The following is a 27439-nucleotide window of genomic DNA, read 5'->3' as shown; positions in this document are numbered from 1 at the left end:
AATTATGTCATGGGTGGGGGGCACCAAGAGGTCCAAAATAGGAGTGGACGAGGGGTTGAGCCACGTTTCTGTGAAGATAATGATATCTATCTCATTATGTTGTATGAGGTCGAAGATATTGGAGGCGTGTTTGTTGGCAGACCTACAATTGAGTAGTATGCATTTGAGTGGAGCCGGATTATGGAGGGGGGAGGAATCTGAATGATGTTCACTCTCATGAGGTAGACGCTGTTTATGACTTTGAGGTTGTGGTAGGGTTCTCTGTTTGGGTTAGAATGAATGGTTTGAATTATTCCCTTTGGAATCATGTTGATGTCTATGCTGGACGAATAAGACGTGAGAAGGCTGTCAATTTCGTTGGGTGCGAGACAGGTCAACGAGCTTCTTGGGTGAGAGGCTGCGTTAGGTAGGGGTACAGTTTTGGAGATAGTGGGGGAAGAGGGTTGGTCACGGTGAGCTGTGTCACTGGCGCTGGCTGGGGCTCTGGGCAGGTTCGGACGAGGGAGGAGGGGGCTTAACAAGGGGAGATATTCAAGTGAGAGGGCTTTCAAACCGTGGAGTTTGAGGGAGAGAAGGTGCAGCTGGAGGGAGATATCGTCCAAGCGTGCCAACAAGTCTGGCTTCTTGGGAAAGGGGAGGAAGTTGAGTGAGGAGATCTGGAGAGGGGGAAGGGTGTCGATGAGTGTTAGAGGGGTCCGAGGCGGCAATGGGAGATTCCAGAGGAGGGGGTTGGTCACTGAGTATTAGCGGGGTTCCAGGAAGCATTGACAAGGAGGTTGGTAGAGGTGATAGAGTTAATGGCCGCAAAATATGTGGTTGGAATAGTTCAGAACCCATCAGGGGCAAGGGAAGGATGGTGGGTGATGAGGGAGGTAAATCTGAGGAAGAAATGGGAGCATCACTTTGGAGTGTCCTTGAGGTGACTAGTGCTAGATCGTGTCGCACTGGGGTTGAATTGTTAGCTACAGAGCTTTTGATCTTCACAAAGAGTTTGTTGAACTGCTCTAGGTTTCCATTGGAAGCTTAAATCAGAACGATCCCATTGTTGTAGATAGTAATGGTGAGATCTACTCTGTGGATAAGAGAGGAAGTAATAGAAAGACTAAATCCATGTTTTTTTTTTTATCTGTTTGCACTGGAAAAATTATATGAGAGTTTTTCTCCATTGGGCTCTTCTATTCGTGAAGAAGATTAGGTTATACATGATGTTGCCATTGGACATACAGAAATATGTATCTGATATAAGTGTTTCCTGGTTTCTTTTGAATAAGTTGTGTTTGAACTTTTTTGATGCATTCTTAGTGAGGTTAGGGGGATAAGTGATCTTAAAGGCACTGAGGCCCGCTTGTGAGAGGACAGATGGTAGAGGCAGCCCATGGGAAGGGAAATTACTTTGTCTCTCTGGGAAATAGATATGCTGATGAAGTTGCACGTTTTTGCGCTGAACAAGGATGTATTTTTACTGGAGATTATACAGGATAGAGCCCAGAAAGAACCGAGCTCAGCATGATGTTGGCCATGGCAGACACCTGGGATGAGCTCAAGCGTGTGCAGGGAGAGGTTTCAGAAGAAGAAAAAGCAGTGTAGATTAGAGCAGGATGTGAGAAAGAAGATGAAGGGATTTGGGTTTCAAGTGATGGTCAAGAAGTATTACCAGATGATCTAATAAGTCCTATGGCAAGACAGATTCATGGAGCAGTGCACCTTGGAAGGGATACTATGGTGCGAGTGTTCAGATGTAGTATAATCCACGGTTTGTGCGTTTGCTGAAGCAGTGTGCCACAGGTGTGTTACATGTCAGCAAATGAATGCTGGAGAGAAGACTGTGGTTGCATTGAGTCATATTGGAAGGTCTGGAGGGCCTTTCAACAGAATACAGCTTGATTTTATTGAGATGCCTAGGTGCAATGGTTTGAGGTACGTTCTGGTTGTGGTGTGTGTTTTTTCTCGATGGTTGGAAGCATATCCAACAAGAAGGTGTGATAGCCTCACTGTAGCAAAGTTGTTGCTTAGGGAACTGATTCGGCTCTTCAGTTTTCCAACTTCATTGGAGTCGGATAGAGAAACACACTTCCACAGTGAAATCATGAAGTCACTTTGTGCTGCCTTAAAAGTTGATCAAGGACTGCATTGTAGCTATCGACCAGAGGCTTCTGGTATCGTGGAACAGATTAATGGGACTTTGAAGATGAGGATGGCAAAAGTGTGTTTGTCTACATCTTTGAAATGGCCAGATGGATTGTCACTGGTGTTGAGTGTTTGTAGTACCCCCGATAGAAGAACTGGCCTTTCACCCCACGAGATTTTGATGGGGGGGGCTACGTGGTTACCAGCAGTGCCATCCACAGCCTTGATAAACATCACAGATGATTTGATCCTTGACTATTGCAAAGAACTGGCTGACGTGGCCTGTTCTGCGCCTCACCAGGTGGAAACTGCAACTGCCCCGACCTCGAGGGACCTCTGCAATGACCTTTGTACGGATAATTGAGTGCTAGTTCGCAAGCACTTGAGAAAGAGTTGCCTTGATGCCCATAGGAGATGCCCTTACCAAGTGATTTTGGTGACGAATACAGCAGTGAAGTGCGGAGGCTTGCCGAAATGGATACATGCCTCCCATACTCACAGAGTTTCAGAACCCCTGGAAGAAATAGCTCCTCTCGTAGAAGAAAATCCAGCTGTGGCAGCAAGGCCACTCAAGAGAACAAGCCAAGCTGTGGGGGTTTCTAATGAAGCTGGTCCACCAGAACAAGCTGAGGGGGGTCACGCTACACAAGAATCAGGTATTGACTCTGAGGGGAAGGTAACGTTGCGAATGGTATAGAGTCAGACTCCGCTGAAGTAACTGGTGTGTAAAGTGGTCGGGCAGAGGAGAAAAGCTGACACTGCAGAGGAATCGTGGCCTGGGAGACAAAGAAGGCTAAATCTGGGACTAGCTCCTGAGAGAGATCTTGTTCCTGTGTCGGAGACATCAGAATCAGAACTGAGGGAAGTAGAGCAAGCTCAGGAAGGTTCAAGGAGGTTGAGGAGAGTAAGAGTGCCTTGCCAAAGATACGCTGCCCCGGAGTGGACTTATGTGGTTGCTGATGCCGGAAGTGGTGGGGACCAGGAGACAGGTCTTCACAAGTGATCAGCAGAACGCCCAAGCTGAAAATAGATGTGGGATTGATAGTTCCTGGACTGGAAATCGAAGGAGTGCTGACGATAACTGTTCCGAGACCTTCGATATTGAGCAGAGTGCGGACTCTGATCCTTCAGGAATTGTCCTTTCTGACTTTTGGATACCAGCCACCAGCTCAGGAGATCGCAGCTGTTCGCCTTGAGATTTTGCAGCGTGTGCTGACTGAAATTGGTTCTGAGCGTATAAGAGACTGTGAGTGAACTGTAAATAAATGTTTCAAAGAAGATAGCCTAGGTCCGAGTGGAAGAAGAATAAATTTAGGGTTTTCCGTAGAAGAAGAAAGAGGGTTATGAAAGTCTCCTTGAACTGTGTAAATAAAATCAGAAGAAACAAACTGTGAAAGAACTTCCAGTTCTTCAATGAACTGTGTTTGGACAGCAACCCGAGGTGAAGAAAAGAGACTTTTAGTGTATCTTCTTGCTGAAATAAACCGACAAGCTAAGGATGGATTCTGGAAATTGGAACCGTAGGTCTAAGTGTGTGATAGGGACACTCATTGTAGGGGTGATAGTCGTAATAGCAGTAGTTATATTTGTATCTGTAACAATTTCACCCGATGCAGAAGTTGGGGAGGTAGGAGTACAAGGGACATCCACACCTATGACTTCGAGCACAAAAGAGGGTATCGTAGGAGCTGTAAAGGCTATGCTAGATCAGACTGGCTGTATGTTGCATGTAGATTTGTCTAGATCTGATGCATATGCAAAGCTGCGATAGGAGTACTTGAACACAATGGATGTGAGATATTGTTGTGTGTGGAATCAGTTGCCTGAGTCTGTGGAGGAAGGAATTCAATATCATCATCATCTCCATTTAACGTATGGTATTACACATAGTTTATTGATACGGTCTTTGTGGGAGAGAGTGTATGATGTGATCATACTTTCACCATTGAGGCTACAACGAAGAGGTTTTGGCAAGATGCAGTATAAGTGGTGCCAAATGTGTATTTTGTGCGGGGAAAAATGCCTATGTGCGGTTGCCACTAAACTGGTATGGTACGTGCTATATAGCAGTGGTTTTTCCGAAAATGTATCATGTAGAGGACTTAGGATCTTTGGATAGTGGATTATATTCTAGAAGGAAGCGAGGTGCAAGTTCAGAAGAGATTGTGGGGGACATTTTTGGAGCATTGATACCAAATGTGGGAGTAGTGCTGATTGATATTAAGATTAGAAAATTGTCGACTATAGTGGACAAGTTGTCAGCAAACACAGCTCAGTCATTGTTGCTTGTAGATGGAGAGATGGTGTCGATAAGAGCTATGGTGATACAAAACCGTCTTGCTTTGAACATTTTATTAGCAAAAGAGGGCGGAGTCAGTAAAATGTTGAAAGTCCAACAGTGCTGTACTTATATACCTGACCACAGTAAAGATATGAAGAAGTATATAAGTAACATCACTGAAATTCACCATGAGGTGCATGATTTGGCCACAGAACGAATTTAGGACAAGGCTGGAAAAGGATTTGGTAAGGTAGAAAGTTGTTTTTCTTCCCTTGGAAAGGGAATCCTTGGTTACATTTTGAATCATAGTGGTGGTTTGTGTGATTATATTGCGGGGATTATTTAGAATTTACAAGTGGCATAAGGCAAACCGAGTTGAGAGGTCACTTAGAGAGCAAGAGAGATGGATGGAGAGACTGCAGGACAGTCATTATGAGAATATCAAAAGCCTGGAGAGGTTCAGACAAGGAAGAGTGGCTACGAGTTCTGTTTTGGTTGGTTCTTTCTCCAGGGAGTGTGATTTGGTGTGGAGGGGGGAACTGATGGAGCGCGATGGTGCTCTAAAATTGTAAGAGTGCATCATAATCATGGATAGTCCACACCCGCATATATTTTTGGGTTCTATTAACGTTGATCATTAAAATTAAGTCGTAATAATAATAAAATGTGCAAGTGAATGAATTGAAACGTATTTTGTGTTATGCAAAGGAAATGAAATGGCGTTTATATTTGAAACTGTAACCTCTAGTATATTGCATTTGCCTAATGAAAAGCTTATGTTAATGTAATTCATTTTGAACTAAATGTGCACCATGATGAAGATCGCACGTGGAAATGACAAGTTGTGTTTAATTTGTAAAAATGTAGATGTTTACAAAGCAAGGCTTTATTAACATGTGTGTATACTTTGATGTGTAAAGGCCTAAATGAAATGTTCATGTTGTGTATATGACAAGGCCTATTCGTTTATTCTTATGTTGAGTAAATTGTGTAGACCTGAAAATGTAATTTCCCTGGTAAGCTCTCACACTTACAGGTAGTCAGCGAATTTCATGTGCATGCAAGGATGTTCTGTTCTCACGTTTCAATTGCAGGTGGAAGAAGCTGCCTTTGTTAGTTAGAACTAACGCCTTTCGTTTTAGGAAATAGGCATGGAGGAGAAGAGTTACTTTGTAAACAGAAGGTCGATAATTGGGAGCCAGTGTTCTTTCTCGCTGAGGAGGCCTGGGAAGCAAGGTCATCGGACTGCACTTGGAGAACGTGAGGAAGACGGTGGAAAACTACCTAGGAGAGGTGCCCATTAAAATGAGGTGATCTATGGGCGTGTTTTACATCTTTGCATTTTGTATTAGGGAAAGTGTCCCGAGGGAGGAGAGTCAGAAGGAGACAGGTTGAGTTAGGAGAAGGGGTTAGGAGATCCATCTGAAAAGAGCATCTTAGAACGAGCTCTGTAGCTTTGGCTACCTGACTTACATCATGAATGTGCTTCTTAGGAAGACTTCATGAGCTGACATCTTTAACTGACTTTGTCTGGGAATGCTAAGTAGAGATGTCACTTTAGAGATAGAGTAGGGATAGCCTTATGATCTTACTTTTCAGCCACAGATGAAGCCTGACTTAAATATTGGAGCCGTCCTTGCTTGCGTCTTGTTTTTGGAACTTTTTATTCTCTTTATGATTCATCGGATTAGGCTCATTCATAGATATGGTTTTGTATTAGTTTCCATGTATTTTTACAATCTCGTCTTGAGGTGCTTGTATATTCAGTTGTTTTTGGCATTGTAATAAACCCACTAAACTGGAGTTCGAAGTCTGTGATCTTTTGAGCCATAGTTATTACAGACTGTTAAATTGACTACAATGAATCTTTCTCCCCTTTACACTTCTCAGCAGGTAGAAAAGATGCATCGACCTGGGGTTCCTTGATAAGTTTTGATAGTGGAACCCGGCCTTATCACTGTGACTAGAGTATTTTAGCCACAGTGGTATGTGCATCAAAAGGTTAGCCCAGGGCCCCAGCCATACTCTTTATGTTTCTCTTATTAGGACCATCTCCTTCCTGAGACGTGCCCAGGCCCCTTCCTTGTCATTGAATCAAATAGCAACCTTTGAAGTGTACAGCAGAGGCCTAGTTGTCTCCTCCCCAGCGTGTGTTCCACCCAGCTTATAGGAATTCATCAATCCACAAATCTGTGTTGGGGTATCTCTTTATCTCAATCCCATGCTTCACCATGCAGTCCTTTGGTCTCCCAAAATGGAACCCAGGACCCTCCACGTAGTGTACAATTCACACACACACTTATACATCCACTGCATGTGGACAGCATACAAGCACCGCATAGTACTGTATCCTCTATGCACTGTACCATTCAGAGGCACACATACATCCAGCACTTCCATTCAACATGTATGCCCTGCCCAGTGCTGTATCCTTTATTTATTGTACTGCTTGTATGCACACATACACCCATTACTTGCACTTTCATAAATGTACTACATCCTTCATAGATTGTACCAAATAACCGACTAACCTATCCACCACTCAAATTACTTTCATATTTCACTATACTAATTCAACACTAATCCTTTATGGGTTCCGGAGTAGCATGCTACTTGCCGGAAAAGCGTTTTGACGCCTCATCAGGGGTAGTAAGCGCTATATAAATGCAATTACAATACCACTCACAGGTGCACATACACCCAGCATATGCATGCACTGTACAGCGCTACATTATTCAGATACTGAGCCACTCTCAGACTATGCAACTCCAGCACATGCATACACCATGCACAAACTAATCAGTACTGCATTGTCCCTGTGTGTTACTCTCCCCAAGCACAGATACACCCTGCACAGATATAACACTTCTGTGCTGTGCAGCACTTCTGTTGTAGCCAAGGGTGAGTTAAGTACACAGCAGCGGAACTTTAAAAAGTGAGTGAGCCTGTAGGCCTCACTTCAGCGACACAGGTTAAAAGGAACCTGTTCACTCCTAAAGATTGCTACACAGTATGCTGCCACCACCGCGCTTGTGCTACTTAACTCTTTGTGAAGACAGTAACCTTCCACCACTATGAGGGAAGCATTTTGGGCACCCCTCTCGGTCCAACAAGACTATAATTCATGAGACAAGCTTAGGTCATGGCGCATACGCATTTGATCCGTGTACCCCTATGACAACAAAAAAAAAAAGCATTAGGTATCCAGATATCAGTACAATTCAGGCTCTCAGGGCAGGGCGTATGGCCATTACCATGCAGAGGACTTTATGTCCCAAAAGCATCATTATGACAGATGCAAGTCAAAGAGGTTTAGGGGCAGTTTTGCTTAAAAAGCGGAATGGTAGGGAGGAAGTAGTCGCTTTTGCTTCCAGGAATTCGAGAGGTGCTGAAACCTCATATTCGTCATAGAAAGGGAAGCATTAGTTTGCTGGTGGGGTACTCATTTCACAACTTATCTGTGGGGTACTAATTATAGAGTTTGGGTTGATCATAAGTATTCCATTGACCCCTTTACTGCAAAGGGGCAGAAAGAGCCACCCCCACCCTGAGATTAGCCAGGTGGCAATATAGGCTACAAGAGTACGATTACAAAATTGAGTGTGTTCTTGGTGCCAAAAACTTATTGGCAGATGTCTTTCTCGCCTTCCCATTAATCTGCATGATGCTGATGAAGATGTTTTTGATGACTTAGTGTCTGTGTGTAATGTAGACAGTCACTCTGAAGGAGCTTTGCCTAGGCAGAAACGGGTTGCAGCTTTAGGTCAGGATGAGGATCTAGTATAGCTCAGAGATTGCATAGTGCGAGGGTGGCCCTATTGTGAACTTGAGTGTCTATCACGGTATAAACATGTATCTGATAAGCTGTCCATGATCAACGATCTTTTCTCTCCTGATTTGTTGGTTGTTCCCACTGGCATGAGAAGTAAGATTTTGGCTTTAGCCTATGAAGCGTACATTGGCATGTGTGTCATGAAGAAGAGATTACAGGATACTTTTTGTTGGCAGGATTAGACAAATGGGTTGAGCATTCTGTGTGAGATTGCATGCCATGTGCTGATAGTGACAAGACCCACGTCACTGTTTCCAGTCCTATCGAGGTAATACTTGTTCCAAATAAAAGTTGGAGTATGTTGCACATGGATATCATTTGAGCTGCTGTGGTGTCTGGGGGTATTCTAATGTATGAAATTGGGGTGATGGAATTTTATAGTTAATGGTCGTAGTTTAAGTTTGTGAAAGTTGCCAGAAGGTCAAAGGTGATTGCATTTTTGGAGTCCATTTTCGCTAGAGAATGGGATTCCTGATTAAATTATAAATGATAATGGATGCCAGTTCACATCTGTATAGTACAAGAGTTTTTTTAGTCATTTGGGGTGAAGCACTCTAAAAAATATTATATTACCCAATGAGAAATGGTTTTGTGGAAAGATTTAATAGAGTCATTATGGACAATTTGCAACTACTGAGGATTAATGGGTTGGATTGTGTGCAGGAATTAAGGAATCTCCTCTGGGATGTAAGACCTATTCTCAATGCTCAATGCTGACACTGGTGTCTTGCCTTTGGCTTCGCTTAGAAGAAGAGTTCCTTCCCTTCAAGTTGTTGAGATCTTGGATGGGGCAATTTTCAGTTTTGGATAACAAGTTACAAGAGGTGTCCAATAAAAGATGACATGCCTAGTCCAAGTATGTGAGCGAGAGGGTGAGAGAGTCAAATGTTTCTGTCATGGGTTATGTGAAATTTAAAATCTCAAGGATCTTTGCCAAAGGGAGAGTAGAGTCCATGTTCTCTTCGTCCAAACAAGTGATTAAGGACAGAAAGAGTGGGGTGGAGTTGGAAGAAGGTAAATGGTGGAAAAAGGACAAAATGCTTATAGTTCCATTTATTTCTAGGGAATAGAAAAGCATGCGAGTTGGCACTGAATACAACAAAGATGCCACGAATAAAAGGGATCTAGTGAGAGGAGTTTCTCATCAGGTGAAATAAATGCTGACGAGATTCCACGATTTTGAATTGAGCAAATAGTAAATCTGGTAAAGAATGTATGTTTTGCTATTAGTGCTTTTCGTATAATTAATCTTTGATTTTGCATTGAGCAAATCGGAATTCTGGTCGACAAAGTATGTTTTGCTATTTGTGATTTGTCTATAATTAATTTTTATTTTTGGAGCATTTCTATAAGGGGGAGGTGTGTTGAGTCTTTCTAATAGACAGAGTTAAGGGTGCATATTTGGTTGTTTTGGAATGTTTTAATGTCATTCTTTGTAAGCAGTGATGTATAAAATGTGTGGAGGCCAGGGTGGCAGTTAAAGAAAAGGTGGTTGTGATCGGAGAGAGAGCTGTTCCTCCTGTGCTCGTCATGTTTGTACTTGTGCATAAAGAAGTTAGACCAACCCGAAAAGTAACATGCTTTCACTGTGGCAAAAGCAAAAACAACAGTTGATGGACAGAATGCAGAACAATGTCATACATTGACCCCAGTACAGAGATCTGGGCCTAAATCCATTGTTTGTTTGCTCACCATGCCATTCCAGTTTGAACCCAGTCATATGCAAATCAGTCTTGACCCTGTGCCTCATGGGAACAGTCCAACCCGAACTGCTAAGCCAGGTCCTCCCTGGACTGGAAACAAGCATCCTAGGACCGGTTTCGGGGTTTCACCCCTCTTCAGCCAGGATAGCTTGATTCCAGTGGCATGGAGAGCATGGGACCCACGTCTGGGCATACCCATCCCACTTGGGGTGACAAATGCAAAAACAACAGTTGATGGACAGAATGCAGAACAATGTCATACATTCACCCCAGTACAGAGAACTGGGTCTAAATCCATCGTTTTTTTGCTCACCATGCCATTCCAGTTTGAACAAAGCCGTAGGCAAATCAGTCTTGACCCTGTACCTCATGGGAACAGTCCAGCCCGAACTGCCAAGCCAGGTCCTCCCTGGACTGGAAACAAGCATCCTAGGACCGGTTTCGGGGTTTCACCTCTCTTCAGCCAGGATAGCTTGATTCCAGTGACATGGAGAGCACGGGACCCACGTCTGGGCATACCCATTCTACTTGGGGTGACAAATGCAAAAACAACAGTTGATGAACAGAATGAAGAACAATGTCATACATTTACCCCAGTATAGAGATCTGGGCCTAAATCCATTGTTTTTTTGCTCACCATGCCATTCCAGTTTGGACCCAGCCATGTGCAAATCAGTCTTGACCCTGTGCCTCATGGGAACAGTCCAGCCCGCACTGCCAATCCAGGTCCTCCCTGGACTGGAAACAAGCATCCTAGGACCGGTTTCGGGGTTTCACCTCTCTTCAGCCAGGATAGCTTGATTCCAGTGGCATGGAGAGCACGGAACCCACGTCTGGGCATACCCATCCTACTTGGGGTGACAAATGCAAAAACAACATTTGATGATCAGAATGAAGAACAATGTCATACATTTACCCCAGTATAGAAATCTGGGCCTAAATCCATTGTTTTTTTGCTCACCATGCCATTCCAGTTTGGACCCGCCATATGCAAACCAGTCTTGAACCTGTGCCTCATGGGAACAGTCCAGCCCGAACTGCCAATCCAGGTCCTTCCTGACTGGAAACAAGCATCCTAGGACGAGTTTCGGAGTTTTACCCCTCTTCAGCCAGGATAGCTTGATTCCAGTGGCATGGAGAGCACGGGACCCACGTCTGGGCATACCCATCCCACTCGGGGTGACAAATGCAAAAACAACAGTTGATGGACAGACTGCGGAACAATGTCATACATTCACCCCAGTACAGAGATCTGGGCCGATATCCATAGTTTTTTTCCTCACCATTCCATGCCAGTTTGAACACTCCGTCCATCATACCCTTTGGTTTTGCTTTGTTCGCCCTAAGTTGGCAGGGTATGCCCAGACGTGGGTCCCTTGCTCACTTTGCCACTGGATTCAAGCTAGCCTAGCTGATGACGGCTGATTAGCCAGAAACCAGTCCCAGGATGCTTGTTTCCGGTCCAGGGAAGACATGGCTTGGCAGTTCGGGCTGGACTGTTCTCATGAGGCACAGGGTCAGACTGATTTGCATGTGCCCATGCCAGAACTGGGGTGGCGGAGTGAGCTAAAGAATGATGATGGATTAAACCCAGACCAGTTGACTGGGGGTGAGTGCTTGCAATGTTCAACACTCCGTCCATCATCCCCTTTGGTTTTGCTTGTTCGCCCGAAGTTGGCAGGGTATGCCCAGACGTGGGTCTCTTGCTCGCTTTGCCACTGGATTCAAGCTAACCTGGCTGATGATGGCTGATTAGCCAGAAACCGGTCCCAGGATGCTTGTTTCCGGTCCAGGGAAGACATGGCTTGGCAGTTCGGGCTGGGCTGTTCCCATGAGGCACAGGGTCAGACTGATCTGCATATGGCCATGCCAGAACTGGGGCGGCGGAGTGAGCTAAAGAATGATGATGGATTAAATCCAGATCAGTTGACTGGGGGTGAGTGCTTGCAATGTTCAACACTCCGTCCATCATCCCCTTTGGTTTTGCTTCACTATGGCAAAGAGTAGACAGGCTTCACCTAGGGCAATTCATAAAGTACCCCACCTGTATAATGAGAGTGAAAAAGAGACCTTTTTAGTGGCTCAACTGCAAAACATGAAACATGGAAACTTGAGATTCACCTCAGTTCGCCATTTAAGTGATCCTAATTTGCCTGTGCCTAATTTTCCTTGATCATCACATCTGAGAGCACCATGAAATACATCAATTCTAATATATGGCACTTAATGCAGTGATTCTGTACTGAAGTTAAACACTCCCGCAACTTCAAGATATCCACTATTTTAAAATTTTGATTACGGCCTGAAAAAGCCAAGTGTCTGAAAGCACATAAAATGAGAAACATTTAGATCACTTCCTTCTGTGACCATTTTCGCACATGCCCACATTAGAAATTGTACCAGTCAACAGTCTCGCTTTCTGCCTCACTTTCTCTTTAAAATGTCAGACGCCACCACAGGATAATGCACCATAAGCTGAAGCAGCAGTGAAGGCTGCAGGCATCGGTGCTGCTCTAATTCCCACTACCACTACCCACTGTCATTAAACATTCGGACAGCAGCATTAATGGAAGGAGATAAAGCGCAAGGGGCTGCGGAGCGCTCATCTTCTGATAAATTGTGTTTGTGTGTAGATTTCACTTAAATACGTGCGGAAGACTGTTTGACAGCATTTAATACATTAATCTCTTCCGGGCAGTTAGGGCAGTGCAAAGGGGAAAGTCATGTCATTGCTCGGAGGAAGAGCAAAAGTTGGTTATGAATCTGATAAAATTGGTAAAAGCAGTGTTGGATTTGGACATAGAAAATGCCACAGATACCATAATAAAAGTGGCCCCCATTAGTGATTTCAAGCTATTCGACAGCAAAAAAAATTGCCCATGTTTGTACATTGGTGCCGTTTTGTACCATAGATCTACAGTGCGCCAGAGTACTTTAAGGGGCAGACGCAGAAAATAGCCAATTTATACACGTTTTCTTCATGAAAGCTGTGTCACGATGAATAAAGAAACTAGGGGCATGTCTGCACTCACTAGGTGCGCAGCAGTTGTGACAATACATCAGCACAAAGCAGAAGCAGAATTTGAAGCTATCTAGGCGCAGCGGGTTTGGGACTTATCAATAGGGATGTGCTGCCTTCCTGGGCTGGCATAGAAGCATCAGCAGGCGTGGCATCAGCCCCTTTGGCCTGGAGGAATCCCACGAAGTAGGCGGGCCAGGGGTGGCTCGACAGTAGTGAACGCCCTCTGTAGTAGGAGGAGGAGGGCTTTCCCTTCCTGCGCCCCTCTGGGAGGCGGAGAGTCTGGGTTGCATCAGCGTGGCTCCGGCTCGTAGTATTGCCTGGCGCTCTTCTCCGGAGCACTCAGCGTTGGTAGCAGGCAGCACTGGACAGCACATCTACTGGCACTCCCTGGCTACGCGGTCCAGTGCACTGACGACTACAATACCAACAGCGCAGAGGCAACTACTGCCTTCCATCCCCGACAGCGGAAGCGAGACTCCCAGCACAAGCTTGCATAAAGCATTCGCTGCCAACTGCAAGAGAGGTCCTGCAAGCCACCAAAAAGAGCCGATCCTCCCGCACCCCCCTGCGATCACCACGGAAACGCCCCATCAGCGCATACATATATAGCGGCCACCAGCACACCCTTACAAAAAATTGCATGCCCTAAGTCAGACCCCTTCACGTCCATGTGTCTTCCTGGCACTGATTGGCAGGTCCCTTAAAGCACCAACAGAATCCCATACCCACGTACAATCTCCTGCCCCCTCCTCATTCAGACCCTCCAAAAAGCTGACACACTCAGATCCAGGCACACGCCAGCCGCTGTACTTTCCTAACACTGACAGGTCCCTGTGAGTCTCAGTAGATTCTTCTGTTCACCCCCAAATTAAACCTCTGGATATCCACCGAGAAGCCCCACTTCACTTACTTGGGCTACCGCATCTAAAAACCCAGTGTATTCACTTATAGTACCTGATGCGCATTGCCAATACAGAGGACCCTTCACAAGCCATTGAGAACTAACTCCTTAGCCATCCCAACGAAGGTGACACCGATACCGATAACTTTTTGCACATTACCAGCGAGAGGCCCCTGCACATTTCAAAGAGACCTCTTGAATACTCGTTAGGCGAGGCCCAATCACAACCCCACCGAGGCGATTTCCTTACACCTCAGAAAGGCATACTCTTAGAACACATTCCCTCTTTGGGGCCCAAATACATGCCCTCGCAGAACCCCAAGAAGACACCGCACAGCCCTACAGAAGCCCCCTGCAGCCCATAATCCTTTCAGAGAGGCACCTGAACATTGACTCCGAGTGTCCTCCGCGGGTCCCCTTGAAGTCTCGGCTCCCTTCACACAGGACCTTTCACCCGCTTCAGAGCCCCTTGTCACACATCCTCTGACAGCCACCGTACAACAGCCCCCTTCCATTCACCTGCCCCCTGAAATCTCCTCAGAGTGCCCCCCGCAGACACCTGAGGAAGCTCCCTGAAGGGCCCAACTTACTACCGTTACCTCAAAAAGCCCCATCCAGGCCTAACCCCGAGTAGACCCACCTCGCCGCCCCTACACCTCTCTTAACGGCTACAGGCCGCACCCCCTGCGGCTCCCGTGAGCGCTCCGCCGCGCAGCTCTCGGGAAGCCTCTCAGTCAGCCCGCCCGCGGGCACATGGAGAAGAGGCCGGAGATGAACGGTCACGCCGCCGCCGAGCCCGACAGTTCCTCCGCTCACGCCCTGGTACGAGATGAGCGACCGGGCTGCTGGCGGCGGCGCTGCCTCCCCTTCCTCAGACGGAACACCATCGTGATCCTGACGGTGTCCGGGGTGCTCGTGGGCATGGGCCTGGGCGCCGCGGTGCGCGGCATGCACCTGTCCCGGGCGCAGATGGCGCACTTCTCCTTCCCCGGCGAGCTGCTGCTGCGCATGCTGCGGATGATCATCCTGCCCCTAGTGGTGTGCAGCCTGGTCTCCGGCGCCGCCAGCCTCGACACCCGCTCTCTGGGCCGGCTGGGGGCCATCGCGGTGGGCTACTTCCTGGGGACCACCCTGCTGGCCTCTGCCCTGGCCGTAGCCCTGGCGTTCATCATCCGGCCTGGGGCGGGCGCCGCCGCCCTCAACTCCAACACCCTGGGACTGGAGGACACGGTGCCCACCAGGAAGGAAACCGTCGACTCCTTCCTCGACCTCATCAGGTAACCCCTGTTTGATTATTTATTCTGTCACATAATATGATTTGTGAATCACAATTTGCGATTAAAAAGTTTGCTTACTTGTGGGGATGGGTGTGAACACTGGATCAGAAGGAGAAAGAAGGCAAGGAGAGTGTAAAGATGGCACAGTAGTATTGATAATAAATCAAAATAAACAAACAGAGGCAGTCTGACATAGATCTTGCGTGGTGGGCTAAAATAAGTTGTTTGAACCTGAACTTGTGAGCGACTCGAATGAGCACTTCAAATTCTGCCACCGATGGTGCTTAACTTTTTTCTGCAGTTTGAGCATTTTCAAACAAAATGAATTGGCTGTCTGTAAATATCTTGTTAATCGACTGGATGCGTCTGCTAATCAAAAACGTAGGACACTATGCACGAAAATAAAAACTAAATGTAGGACGTCTAGACAGCATGCCTTACTGCAACTCTTAGTGGACAGTGTCAGTGATTCTCAAAACACTGAAGTAAAATACAGGGCAATTCACGCTTTTATGAAACTGTAGCAGACAATGAAAAATTTCCTAGCTATCGTAACGGAAATGTTCAATTCTATTAAAGCGAGGAGTAAGCTATCCTTTCTCCACTTTATTCAATAGCAGCCATTTCAGAACTTTATTACAACAAACTACCATTCTCATGAATCCCTTGGAATGAAGCAAAACAGTAACATCCAATGGAGGAACAGTTACATGTAACAGCCAATCAGGCATCAGCAGCCCACAATATAGTCCATCATCTGTGTTCCCTCAGCCTCTTTCGTCGCGAGTCATGCCAGTACTCTGTCCTCACCCGTCCTGTTTACCCGTCCCAATAAAGAGAGCGCAATTTTAGTCGGATAATATGACTAATTGTAGCAACCTGTGGAAAAACAGCAGTTACGTCCAGAGAACATTGAAAGCATACAATATTCACATAATATGCTGAAGTGAGCATAATAAAACTCAATACTTACTTTTGACACAGAGGGTCTTCAGTTTATATCTGACCGGATGGGATAATCCTCGCCTCCGAGTCCTTGATAGAATTGAAACTTTCCATTACTATTGCTAGGAAATCTTTCATTCTATGTCGGGACCGGAGGCAAGGATTATTCTAGTTTAAAGCTTGCTCACCACCGGATGAGCCATATCCAACATCAGCTTGAAATAAACTCTCTTGAATGTAGACTCCAAAGACCAGTCTGCTGCATTCATGATCTCCTCCAAGCAGCACCCAAACTGAAAGTCTTTGAGGACATGTAACTGCATGCAGAATGCTCACCAAAGAGGGACAGGTCAGTACCGGCCTCCTGCATCACCTACCTCACTCATCGAGCAATAGTGGGGGAAGATACTGCCTTATGCGTTTTCCGCAGGGCAATGAAGAGTTGACGTTCACCTGAAGGGCGAAATTCCGCAGATTTGTCCTTGTATACCTTTTGGCATGGCACCAAACACAGTTTTGGGAACTCTGGAAATGCCGGATACGAAATGACCCTGGTATTACACTTCGTCCTTCAACTTACAGTGAATAATACCCCAGAAGATGAGAAGGTCCTGGCCGAAATATCCAAGGTAGAAATCAATAAAATAAAGGAGGCCCCCTTAACTGTCAACTTTGGGACAGGGGAGATAGCATTGGAAACTGGAGAACGTCCCACAAGTTTACCTCAAAATGGGTAGGAAATGGAGTAGTAATCTGTAGTGCGTTTTGCAATACCTAGCAATACCAGTAATATACTTCTATTGGTTGTCAGGACATAGAATACAGAGTATACGCTCAAACTTGTATTTATTATACCACCAGCAACTATAAATGTAATTGCATTCAAGCACACAAAGCGTCAAATGTAAAAAACAAATCAGAGAATAATGTTTTAGAAAAATATATATATATTTATCAAATTATTCAAAAGGGTACATTATCAACACAATTATAACAAATCATTAAAAGACATACATATTGCATGTTATTACATTTATTAAAAAAAGTTTTAAAAAACAACACATAAGCATCAGGTTAAAAAGTTCAAAGGAACAGGGGTCGACGCAGCGTTTCGGTTACAGTGAGATAGACAACCTTCTTCAGGACCAAGTTCTAGAAGGAAACATATAATTACTAATCTTGCCAAACCCGAATTTTTACAGAATCATTTTCTAAAACAACATATTTTCTTAAGCTATGGCATTTGACAAAAGGTGCTGTTGTCATACTTAAAAATTGGTGAAAGAGGTGGTTTTAGTAAGGTATTGCTAAAGTGCATAGCGCATTTGTACTGTTGCCATTTCGTGGGTCACTATGTTAATTGTCATAGTGATATAAGAAAACACTTATGTGGGTAGGTGATACTCGTATTGCCCACTCTAAGATTACTTTGCATAAGTGGTATTAATGGGAATTCCATAAGTACTTCTATAGGACACTTACTGGTGGGTTGCAGGTTGTATTTATGCAAAGCGATAGATTTTTCGATTGTTATACCCACATCTGAAATTACCTTAATGGTTTAAGTAGCCTCCAAATAAATCCAGGAGGGCACTTTGACGGTTGTGTGATCCGCTATGGAACTGGAAATGGTTCCTACTGTAGTTCTATATTTCCTCAAGATATCTGTAAATGGCAGTGAGGTTGTATTTTAAATTTGAACTATATGCATACGGGAACTTAAAGTAGTAAAAGGGTTATAATTTATAAATAAAACAAAACTACCTTAAGATTGCATGGGGATAAATCTTGTTCTGGTAGTAGGAGCCACCGATAAATATTTCCTGTATTGCTGAAAATGAAAGCTCCTATTAGTTTATTGCAAATAAGGAGTGATAACCAATGGTCCACTGGTCTACCTAAGTACATTGAGCACACATTTGTACTTACCCAGGTTTAAATTACTGGCGGTTGTGTATGATACACTTGTTTTTCGCTATGCTGGTATAGCAGCTATTTAGCATTCAATTCGTGGTGGGCATTGTCCTGCCACTGGTTCTTTGGGTAAAGGATAAGATAAAATATCTTTTTTAGGGTTCCAATCTAGATTAATATATGAAAAACAGCCTTATCCATTAAAATTCAATAGTCAGACTTCAAGTGTCTAGTTGTATTAGTGATGCGTTGTTAATAGTCTGATTTCACTATATTTCAAGAGTTATAGTTTTATTATCTATTTTGTACATAGATCATTTACTACATGCACCTGTCTGGTGAGTGTAGTCTTACACTATTTATAGATCTTGCCACTGTGTATATAAGGTAACCGGAGCAAGTCCCCTATGATGTTAAATGCCATTACAACATTATCCAACTTGTATTATAAATTGCTGAAATGTTATATGCTAACATAAAAGATTTGTATAGTTCCAACGATAATGGAACGAAATACTGGGTATACAATCCACCCCTCGGCTTTGCTGAAACATACTACTTGTTAAAAATATTTCAGCGTTAGACTAGCGCGGCTTCACAATTATGGTCTAACTGTCCCCAGCGTATATTAAAGAGAGTTTAGCATAAAAGAAACCGGTTGCAGGAGTTCGGGCTAGATCGTCTTACCTTGGGCTTTTAGTTCGGCCTCCCTGCTCCCACTACCGTCGCCGTTAGTCTTTTCTTTTCCGTGTAAGCGAAAGTATCTTTGCAGGCAAAGGGAATCCCTATTTATGCTAAGAGCGAGCTTATTGGGCGGTAAGAGCTAACCGTCCCGATTGGTCGACGTGCTGTCACGTGATATCACGTAATATAATAGCGTCGTTTGTTTACTTTTTTAGACGCTATCTGTGAAGGTGCTATAAAATCATACTCTGTCCTCGATTACATATGGATATTGGCTAAGTGTATAAGAATGTACTTAACATAAATAAATTAATAATGCCATTTATGCAACGAAGAAATAGAATATTGTCACGCTATAATTTGAGTAGCGAGGATTTGGCTCAGTACAATTTGCGTATCCATTAGTTGGCATACTATCACGTAATTTGGATATGTCGGATATTTATTATTTAGGCAATGTAGAGCAAAGGTGCTCAGATATTGTAGCCTCGGGTTACTCAAATGGAAACAAAGTTCTGCGTTACAAACATACCCGCCTAGGAGGGTATAGTTTATTGTGTTGTTGGATGATTGATTAAAGGGCAAACCTAGTCGTTTATAGAACGTTCTGACAGGGAATAAACTGCATTAAAGGTTTTAATAACTAAGACACAGATATGTGTCAAAAAAATATGAGCCAGTAGGGAGAGCAATGGAATAGGGAACGATAATAATAGTGAAATGTAATATACCAAAAATTGGGATTACCTTAATGACTTGTTTACTACATCTTGAAAGGGCATATTTGAAAATAAATGTGCAAGGTTAAGCCTCATTGGGAGAAGAGTATTCATCTATTAACCGCATGCCAAAAAGGCAGATCTAAATAGGTACAGCGATCATTCTAAATTGAAAGATCAAAAAAATCTAAAGAGATCTATTGATATTGCTGGTTTGTTGAATTGTTATATTATTTTCTCCCAGTCTTCTCTACTGTTAAGACCGGCACGGACACTATTGCACCTAGACATAAAGAATTGCTCTCGTCTTTTCCTCTTTTGTGTAAGGTTACCACCTCTAGTGCCAAGGATAACATGTTCCAGGCAACACCAGCGCAGATCTTTTATATCATGTTTCGCTGATTTCCAGTGTTCTGTTAGGGGGGCACCTGTCTTATTCGTACGCAAGGCAGATCTATGCTCATTTAGCCTGGTACGAACTTCTCTTGAGGTTTCTCCAATATAAATTAAATCGCAGGGACAACTTATTAGATAGATAACGCTGGTCGGTCTGCAATTCATGAAGCTCGTTGGTTTGAGTACAGTATCTTTTATTGTAATTGTATTACCGCGGATTATGTTTTTGCAATTGATACAACCCGAACAGGGGAAGGTACCCGTTGGCATCGGGGCACTATCAATACATAGTTGCTTGGTTGTGTTGGGTTCCCTATAGGTGTGAACCAGGCTGTTTTTGATGGTTCTGTTCCTTCTGTAGGAAAACATAGGTTTAGGTAATTTATTATTGTGTTTATCTGTCACAAGGTGCCAATTCCTATTAATTATGTTCTTAAGTTTATTACTAATGGGGTTGTAATTTGTTACAAAGATGATAGGTTGGTTGGTTTGCTCATTCTTTTCTTTTGGTTGGAAAAAAATCTCCCTATTATAATATTTGGCGCGTTTATATGAGTGTCTGATTAGGCGTTTAGGGTAACCTCGTTCTAAAAATTTTGTTTTAAGGGTATTGGCATGTTTTTCGAAATCTTGAGATGTTGTACAATTTCTCTTAAGTCTCAAGAATTGTCCAAACGGTATATTGTTGACCTGACTGGGTGGGTGATTACTTTTATGATGGAGCATTGTATTTTTGTCGGTTGGTTTGGTAAATAGTTCTACGCTCAATAATCCATTTGTGTTCTTAATGATCAGGTCGAGAAATTCGCACCTGTCATTATCTATATGGGAAGTAAACCTCAAATTGTTATCTCCTAGGTTAAGCCATGTGATGAATTCTCTAAGTGTCTCAATGGGCCCCGTCCAGATAAAGAAAACATCATCTATATAACGGGACCACATTGAGACATTTTCGTAAAATGGGGATACCAAATTAAAAATGTGATGATCTTCGAAATTAGAGACATACAGACATGCCAAACTAGGGGCACATGTGGCCCCCATGCTCGTCCCCTTGGTCTGTCTGTATAGTTGTTTATTGAATAAAAAAAGGTTATTTTTTAACACAATGGAGATACAGTCAATAATGAATTGTTCGTGGGTATTGAGGTCCCTATCTTCTTGGTTGAGCATAGTAGTGATAACTTCTATTGTGGCATTTTGGGGGATGTTCGTATATAACGATTCAATATCTAGTGTGACTAGAAATTGAGAATGGGGATCAAAGGCAATGCCTTCTATTTTTTGAATAATATCAGTGGTGTCCTTTGTATACGCTTTTTGGGATGTAACTAATGGCTGAAGAAAAACATCGGCGTACTTGCTGAGTGGCTCAGTCAAGGACCCGATGCTGGAGACGATTGGTCTCATGGGGGGGTTCTGGATGTCCTTGTGGACTTTCGGGAGTCCATAGAGAGCTGGGATGATAGGATCTTGGTTCAGGAGGAATGAATATTCTTCATCACAAATAACATTGTCATCCCTTGCATGCTTTAATAAGGCCGAGATGGATAGCTTTAGGGATGTCCATTCATCCATATGCGCTAATTTATAGTGCTCTCTGTTGGCTAACAAGGTCAGCATTTTGATGTTATAATCAGTAGTGTCCATTACGACAATTCCACCCCCTTTATCTGCCGACTTGATGGTCAGTTCAATATTATTCTGTAATTCATGTAGTGCTAGGTTCTCATCCTTACTGAGGTTATGATTAATCCAATGTTTCTTTTTCAGTAAATCATCAACACTCTTGTCTATGCTACGCTCGAACGCTTCAATATCTTTCGGAATCATGGTGATATTAGGGGTCCATACTGATTTGTTTCTAAGACTTGATTTATTATTGCTGGGATGCTTCTCTTTATCTTCAAAGTATATTGCCAACCTGACTTTCCTGAAGAAACTCTGGAGGTCTCTCTCTAGTGAGTACCTATCTATATTTGCAGAAGATGCAAATCCTAGTCCTTTTTCTAATAGAGTAATTTGGTAGGTGGTTAACGTGTGTTTAGAAAGATTTATTATTGGTGCCTTATTAGAAGTTGTTAATCCCAATGCTTCTGACTCCGCGTATTGGGACGTCGTTGGAATTGGGGTTTCGCACTGTAGTTCCCACGACCTCGGCCTCTCCCTTTCGGTTGGCCGAAGTTCTGTAGGCGCTGATCCAAAAAAGGAAGGCTACTAGAGGTAGCTGTGTTCGGCGCTTCCCTCTCTTTGGTGTTACTATTCTCGTTCTGTTGTTCATTTTCAGAGTCCGAGCTTGTATACGAGGTATCGAAAAACCTTACTCTCTTTTGGGAATTGTGCGATTGATTCTGCCATGGTCTCCGTTGTGGTTGGTTTTCCCTACTTCTATCATAAAAGTCTTTCTGTAAATACGGATAGACATGTTCAGGGTTGTAGTTAGCGATGTCTTTCCGGAGTTTATTACTCTTTTTGTTAGATAGGTAGTCATTATAGCTGGACACATCTTTCTCAATTTCTTCTAGTTTTTGTTTAGCTTCTTGTAATGCGGTGGTATTTAGTTTACTTTCCATTTCTTCTATCTCTTTACGTTCTATTACTAACACTTCCTGGGCTGTCTCTATAATGAGAATGATCCAATCGCGACTACAGCGATTCGCTATTAATGTCCAGTTCTCTATGAACTTTCTGTTGTTAATAAAGATCCCAGGTTCGTTAACTACCTGTAGGCCTTTAGGAATCACTCCTTTCTTGCAGTACTCAACTAGAAATTCTGCGTGCAGTTCGGCCCTAACCACCTTCTTTTTTAAATTCCAAAGGGCACGCCACTGCTCTTCGTCTGATTTATCTAGCCTAATGGTAGAGATATTTTTTATAGGAGGACCATTAAGAATTTTGTTAAAATGATCCTCTGTATAACTAAGTACTTTAATGCCTTCCATGAGTGTTTATGTTAAAGGTGCGGGTAGTGCTAGAGTGTATATGCAGATGTATGTATAGTGAGTAAGTACCTCCTCAGCTGAATAGCTGGGTAGAAATCAATAAAATAAAGGAGGCCCCCTTAACTGTCAACTTTGGGACAGGGGAGAAAGCATTGGAAACTGGAGAACGTCCCACAAGTTTACCTAAAATGGGTAGGAAATGGAGTAGTAATCTGTAATGCGTTTTGCAATACCTAGCAATACCAGTCATATACTTCTATTGGTTGTCAGGACATAGAATACAGAGTATACGCTCAAACTTGTATTTATTATACCACCAGCAACTATAAATGTAATTGCATTCAAGCACACAAAGCGTCAAATGTAAAAAACAAATCAGAGAATAATGTTTTAGAAAAATATATATATATTTATCAAATTATTCAAAAGGGTACATTATCAACACAATTATAACAAATCATTAAAAGACATACATATTGCATGTTATTACATTTATTAAAAAAAGTTTAAAAAAACAACACATAAGCATCAGGTTAAAAAGTTCAAAGGAACAGGGGTCGACGCAGCGTTTCGGTTACAGTGAGATAGACAACCTTCTTCAGGACCAAGTTCTAGAAGGAAACATATAATTACTAATCTTGCCAAACCCGAATTTTTACAGAATCATTTTCTAAAACAACATATTTTCTTAAGCTATGGCATTTGACAAAAGGTGCTGTTGTCATACTTAAAAATTGGTGAAAGAGGTGGTTTTAGTAAGGTATTGCTAAAGTGCATAGCGCATTTGTACTGTTGCCATTTCGTGGGTCACTATGTTAATTGTCATAGTGATATAAGAAAACACTTATGTGGGTAGGTGATACTCGTATTGCCCACTCTAAGATTACTTTGCATAAGTGGTATTAATGGGAATTCCATAAGTACTTCTATAGGACACTTACTGGTGGGTTGCAGGTTGTATTTATGCAAAGCGATAGATTTTTCGATTGTTATACCCACATCTGAAATTACCTTAATGGTTTAAGTAGCCTCCAAATAAATCCAGGAGGGCACTTTGACGGTTGTGTGATCCGCTATGGAACTGGAAATGGTTCCTACTGTAGTTCTATATTTCCTCAAGATATCTGTAAATGGCAGTGAGGTTGTATTTTAAATTTGAACTATATGCATACGGGAACTTAAAGTAGTAAAAGGGTTATAATTTATAAATAAAACAAAACTACCTTAAGATTGCATGGGGATAAATCTTGTTCTGGTAGTAGGAGCCACCGATAAATATTTCCTGTATTGCTGAAAATGAAAGCTCCTATTAGTTTATTGCAAATAAGGAGTGATAACCAATGGTCCACTGGTCTACCTAAGTACATTGAGCACACATTTGTACTTACCCAGGTTTAAATTACTGGCGGTTGTGTATGATACACTTGTTTTTCGCTATGCTGGTATAGCAGCTATTTAGCATTCAATTCGTGGTGGGCATTGTCCTGCCACTGGTTCTTTGGGTAAAGGATAAGATAAAATATCTTTTTTAGGGTTCCAATCTAGATTAATATATGAAAAACAGCCTTATCCATTAAAATTCAATAGTCAGACTTCAAGTGTCTAGTTGTATTAGTGATGCGTTGTTAATAGTCTGATTTCACTATATTTCAAGAGTTATAGTTTTATTATCTATTTTGTACATAGATCATTTACTACATGCACCTGTCTGGTGAGTGTAGTCTTACACTATTTATAGATCTTGCCACTGTGTATATAAGGTAACCGGAGCAAGTCCCCTATGATGTTAAATGCCATTACAACATTATCCAACTTGTATTATAAATTGCTGAAATGTTATATGCTAACATAAAAGATTTGTATAGTTCCAACGATAATGGAACGAAATACTGGGTATACAATCCACCCCTCGGCTTTGCTGAAACATACTACTTGTTAAAAATATTTCAGCGTTAGACTAGCGCGGCTTCACAATTATGGTCTAACTGTCCCCAGCGTATATTAAAGAGAGTTTAGCATAAAAGAAACCGGTTGCAGGAGTTCGGGCTAGATCGTCTTACCTTGGGCTTTTAGTTCGGCCTCCCTGCTCCCACTACCGTCGCCGTTAGTCTTTTCTTTTCCGTGTAAGCGAAAGTATCTTTGCAGGCAAAGGGAATCCCTATTTATGCTAAGAGCGAGCTTATTGGGCGGTAAGAGCTAACCGTCCCGATTGGTCGACGTGCTGTCACGTGATATCACGTAATATAATAGCGTCGTTTGTTTACTTTTTTAGACGCTATCTGTGAAGGTGCTATAAAATCATACTCTGTCCTCGATTACATATGGATATTGGCTAAGTGTATAAGAATGTACTTAACATAAATAAATTAATAATGCCATTTATGCAACGAAGAAATAGAATATTGTCACGCTATAATTTGAGTAGCGAGGATTTGGCTCAGTACAATTTGCGTATCCATTAGTTGGCATACTATCACGTAATTTGGATATGTCGGATATTTATTATTTAGGCAATGTAGAGCAAAGGTGCTCAGATATTGTAGCCTCGGGTTACTCAAATGGAAACAAAGTTCTGCGTTACAAACATACCCGCCTAGGAGGGTATAGTTTATTGTGTTGTTGGATGATTGATTAAAGGGCAAACCTAGTCGTTTATAGAACGTTCTGACAGGGAATAAACTGCATTAAAGGTTTTAATAACTAAGACACAGATATGTGTCAAAAAAATATGAGCCAGTAGGGAGAGCAATGGAATAGGGAACGATAATAATAGTGAAATGTAATATACCAAAAATTGGGATTACCTTAATGACTTGTTTACTACATCTTGAAAGGGCATATTTGAAAATAAATGTGCAAGGTTAAGCCTCATTGGGAGAAGAGTATTCATCTATTAACCGCATGCCAAAAAGGCAGATCTAAATAGGTACAGCGATCATTCTAAATTGAAAGATCAAAAAAATCTAAAGAGATCTATTGATATTGCTGGTTTGTTGAATTGTTATATTATTTTCTCCCAGTCTTCTCTACTGTTAAGACCGGCACGGACACTATTGCACCTAGACATAAAGAATTGCTCTCGTCTTTTCCTCTTTTGTGTAAGGTTACCACCTCTAGTGCCAAGGATAACATGTTCCTGGCAACACCAGCGCAGATCTTTTATATCATGTTTCGCTGATTTCCAGTGTTCTGTTAGGGGGGCACCTGTCTTATTCGTACGCAAGGCAGATCTATGCTCATTTAGCCTGGTACGAACTTCTCTTGAGGTTTCTCCAATATAAATTAAATCGCAGGGACAACTTATTAGATAGATAACGCTGGTCGTTCTGCAATTCATGAAGCTCGTTGGTTTGAGTACAGTATCTTTTATTGTAATTGTATTACCGCGGGTAGACCAGTGGACCATTGGTTATCACTCCTTATTTGCAATAAACTAATAGGAGCTTTCATTTTCAGCAATACAGGAAATATTTATCGGTGGCTCCTACTACCAGAACAAGATTTATCCCCATGCAATCTTAAGGTAGTTTTATTTATAAATTATAACCCTTTTACTACTTTAAGTTCCCGTATGCATATAGTTCAAATTTAAAATACAACCTCACTGCCATTTACAGATATCTTGAGGAAATATAGAACTACAGTAGGAACCATTTCCAGTTCCATAGCGGATCACACAACCGTCAAAGTGCCCTCCTGGATTTATTTGGAGGCTACTTAAACCATTAAGGTAATTTCAGATGTGGGTATAACAATCGAAAAATCTATCGCTTTGCATAAATACAACCTGCAACCCACCAGTAAGTGTCCTATAGAAGTACTTATGGAATTCCCATTAATACCACTTATGCAAAGTAATCTTAGAGTGGGCAATACGAGTATCACCTACCCACATAAGTGTTTTCTTATATCACTATGACAATTAACATAGTGACCCACGAAATGGCAACAGTACAAATGCGCTATGCACTTTAGCAATACCTTACTAAAACCACCTCTTTCACCAATTTTTAAGTATGACAACAGCACCTTTTGTCAAATGCCATAGCTTAAGAAAATATGTTGTTTTAGAAAATGATTCTGTAAAAATTCGGGTTTGGCAAGATTAGTAATTATATGTTTCCTTCTAGAACTTGGTCCTGAAGAAGGTTGTCTATCTCACTGTAACCGAAACGCTGCGTCGACCCCTGTTCCTTTCAACTTTTTAACCTGATGCTTATGTGTTGTTTTTTTAAACTTTTTTTAATAAATGTAATAACATGCAATATGTATGTCTTTTAATGATTTGTTATAATTGTGTTGATAATGTACCCTTTTGAATAATTTGATAAATATATATATATTTTTCTAAAACATTATTCTCTGATTTGTTTTTTACATTTGACGCTTTGTGTGCTTGAATGCAATTACATTTATAGTTGCTGGTGGTATAATAAATACAAGTTTGAGCGTATCCTCTGTATTCTATGTCCTGACAACCAATAGAAGTATATTACTGGTATTGCTAGGTATTGCAAAACGCATTACAGATTACTACTCCATTTCCTACCCATTTTGAGGTAAACTTGTGGGACGTTCTCCAGTTTCCAACGAAATATCCAAGGCACACACATCCAAGTCCCTTCAACAAGAAACCAGGCAGAGTAGCAAAGCCAGCTTAGCTGACAATTCCTTTCTGGACAAGAAACAGTTAGGC

At 42.4% G+C, this 27439-nt stretch overlaps 1 protein-coding gene across 1 annotated transcript in view; it reads left to right on the top strand.

Moving 5' to 3' along the window:
• The first annotated feature begins 14476 nt into the window (after positions 1-14476).
• SLC1A4 (solute carrier family 1 member 4) overlaps positions 14477-27439 on the top strand; it is a 202586-nt gene continuing 189623 nt past the window's right edge. The window contains exon 1 of the mRNA XM_078649416.1: positions 14477-15143. Coding sequence (XP_078505542.1) covers positions 14620-15143 — 524 coding nt within the window. The 5' untranslated portion in view covers positions 14477-14619. The remainder of the gene's footprint in view (positions 15144-27439) is intronic.

This window comes from Lissotriton helveticus, chromosome 6 (assembly GCF_964261635.1).
Source record: "Lissotriton helveticus chromosome 6, aLisHel1.1, whole genome shotgun sequence".
Classification (NCBI taxonomy): domain Eukaryota; kingdom Metazoa; phylum Chordata; class Amphibia; order Caudata; family Salamandridae; genus Lissotriton; species Lissotriton helveticus.
Note: the sequence above shows the minus strand (reverse complement) of the source record. Positions and strands in the feature narration are given on the sequence as shown.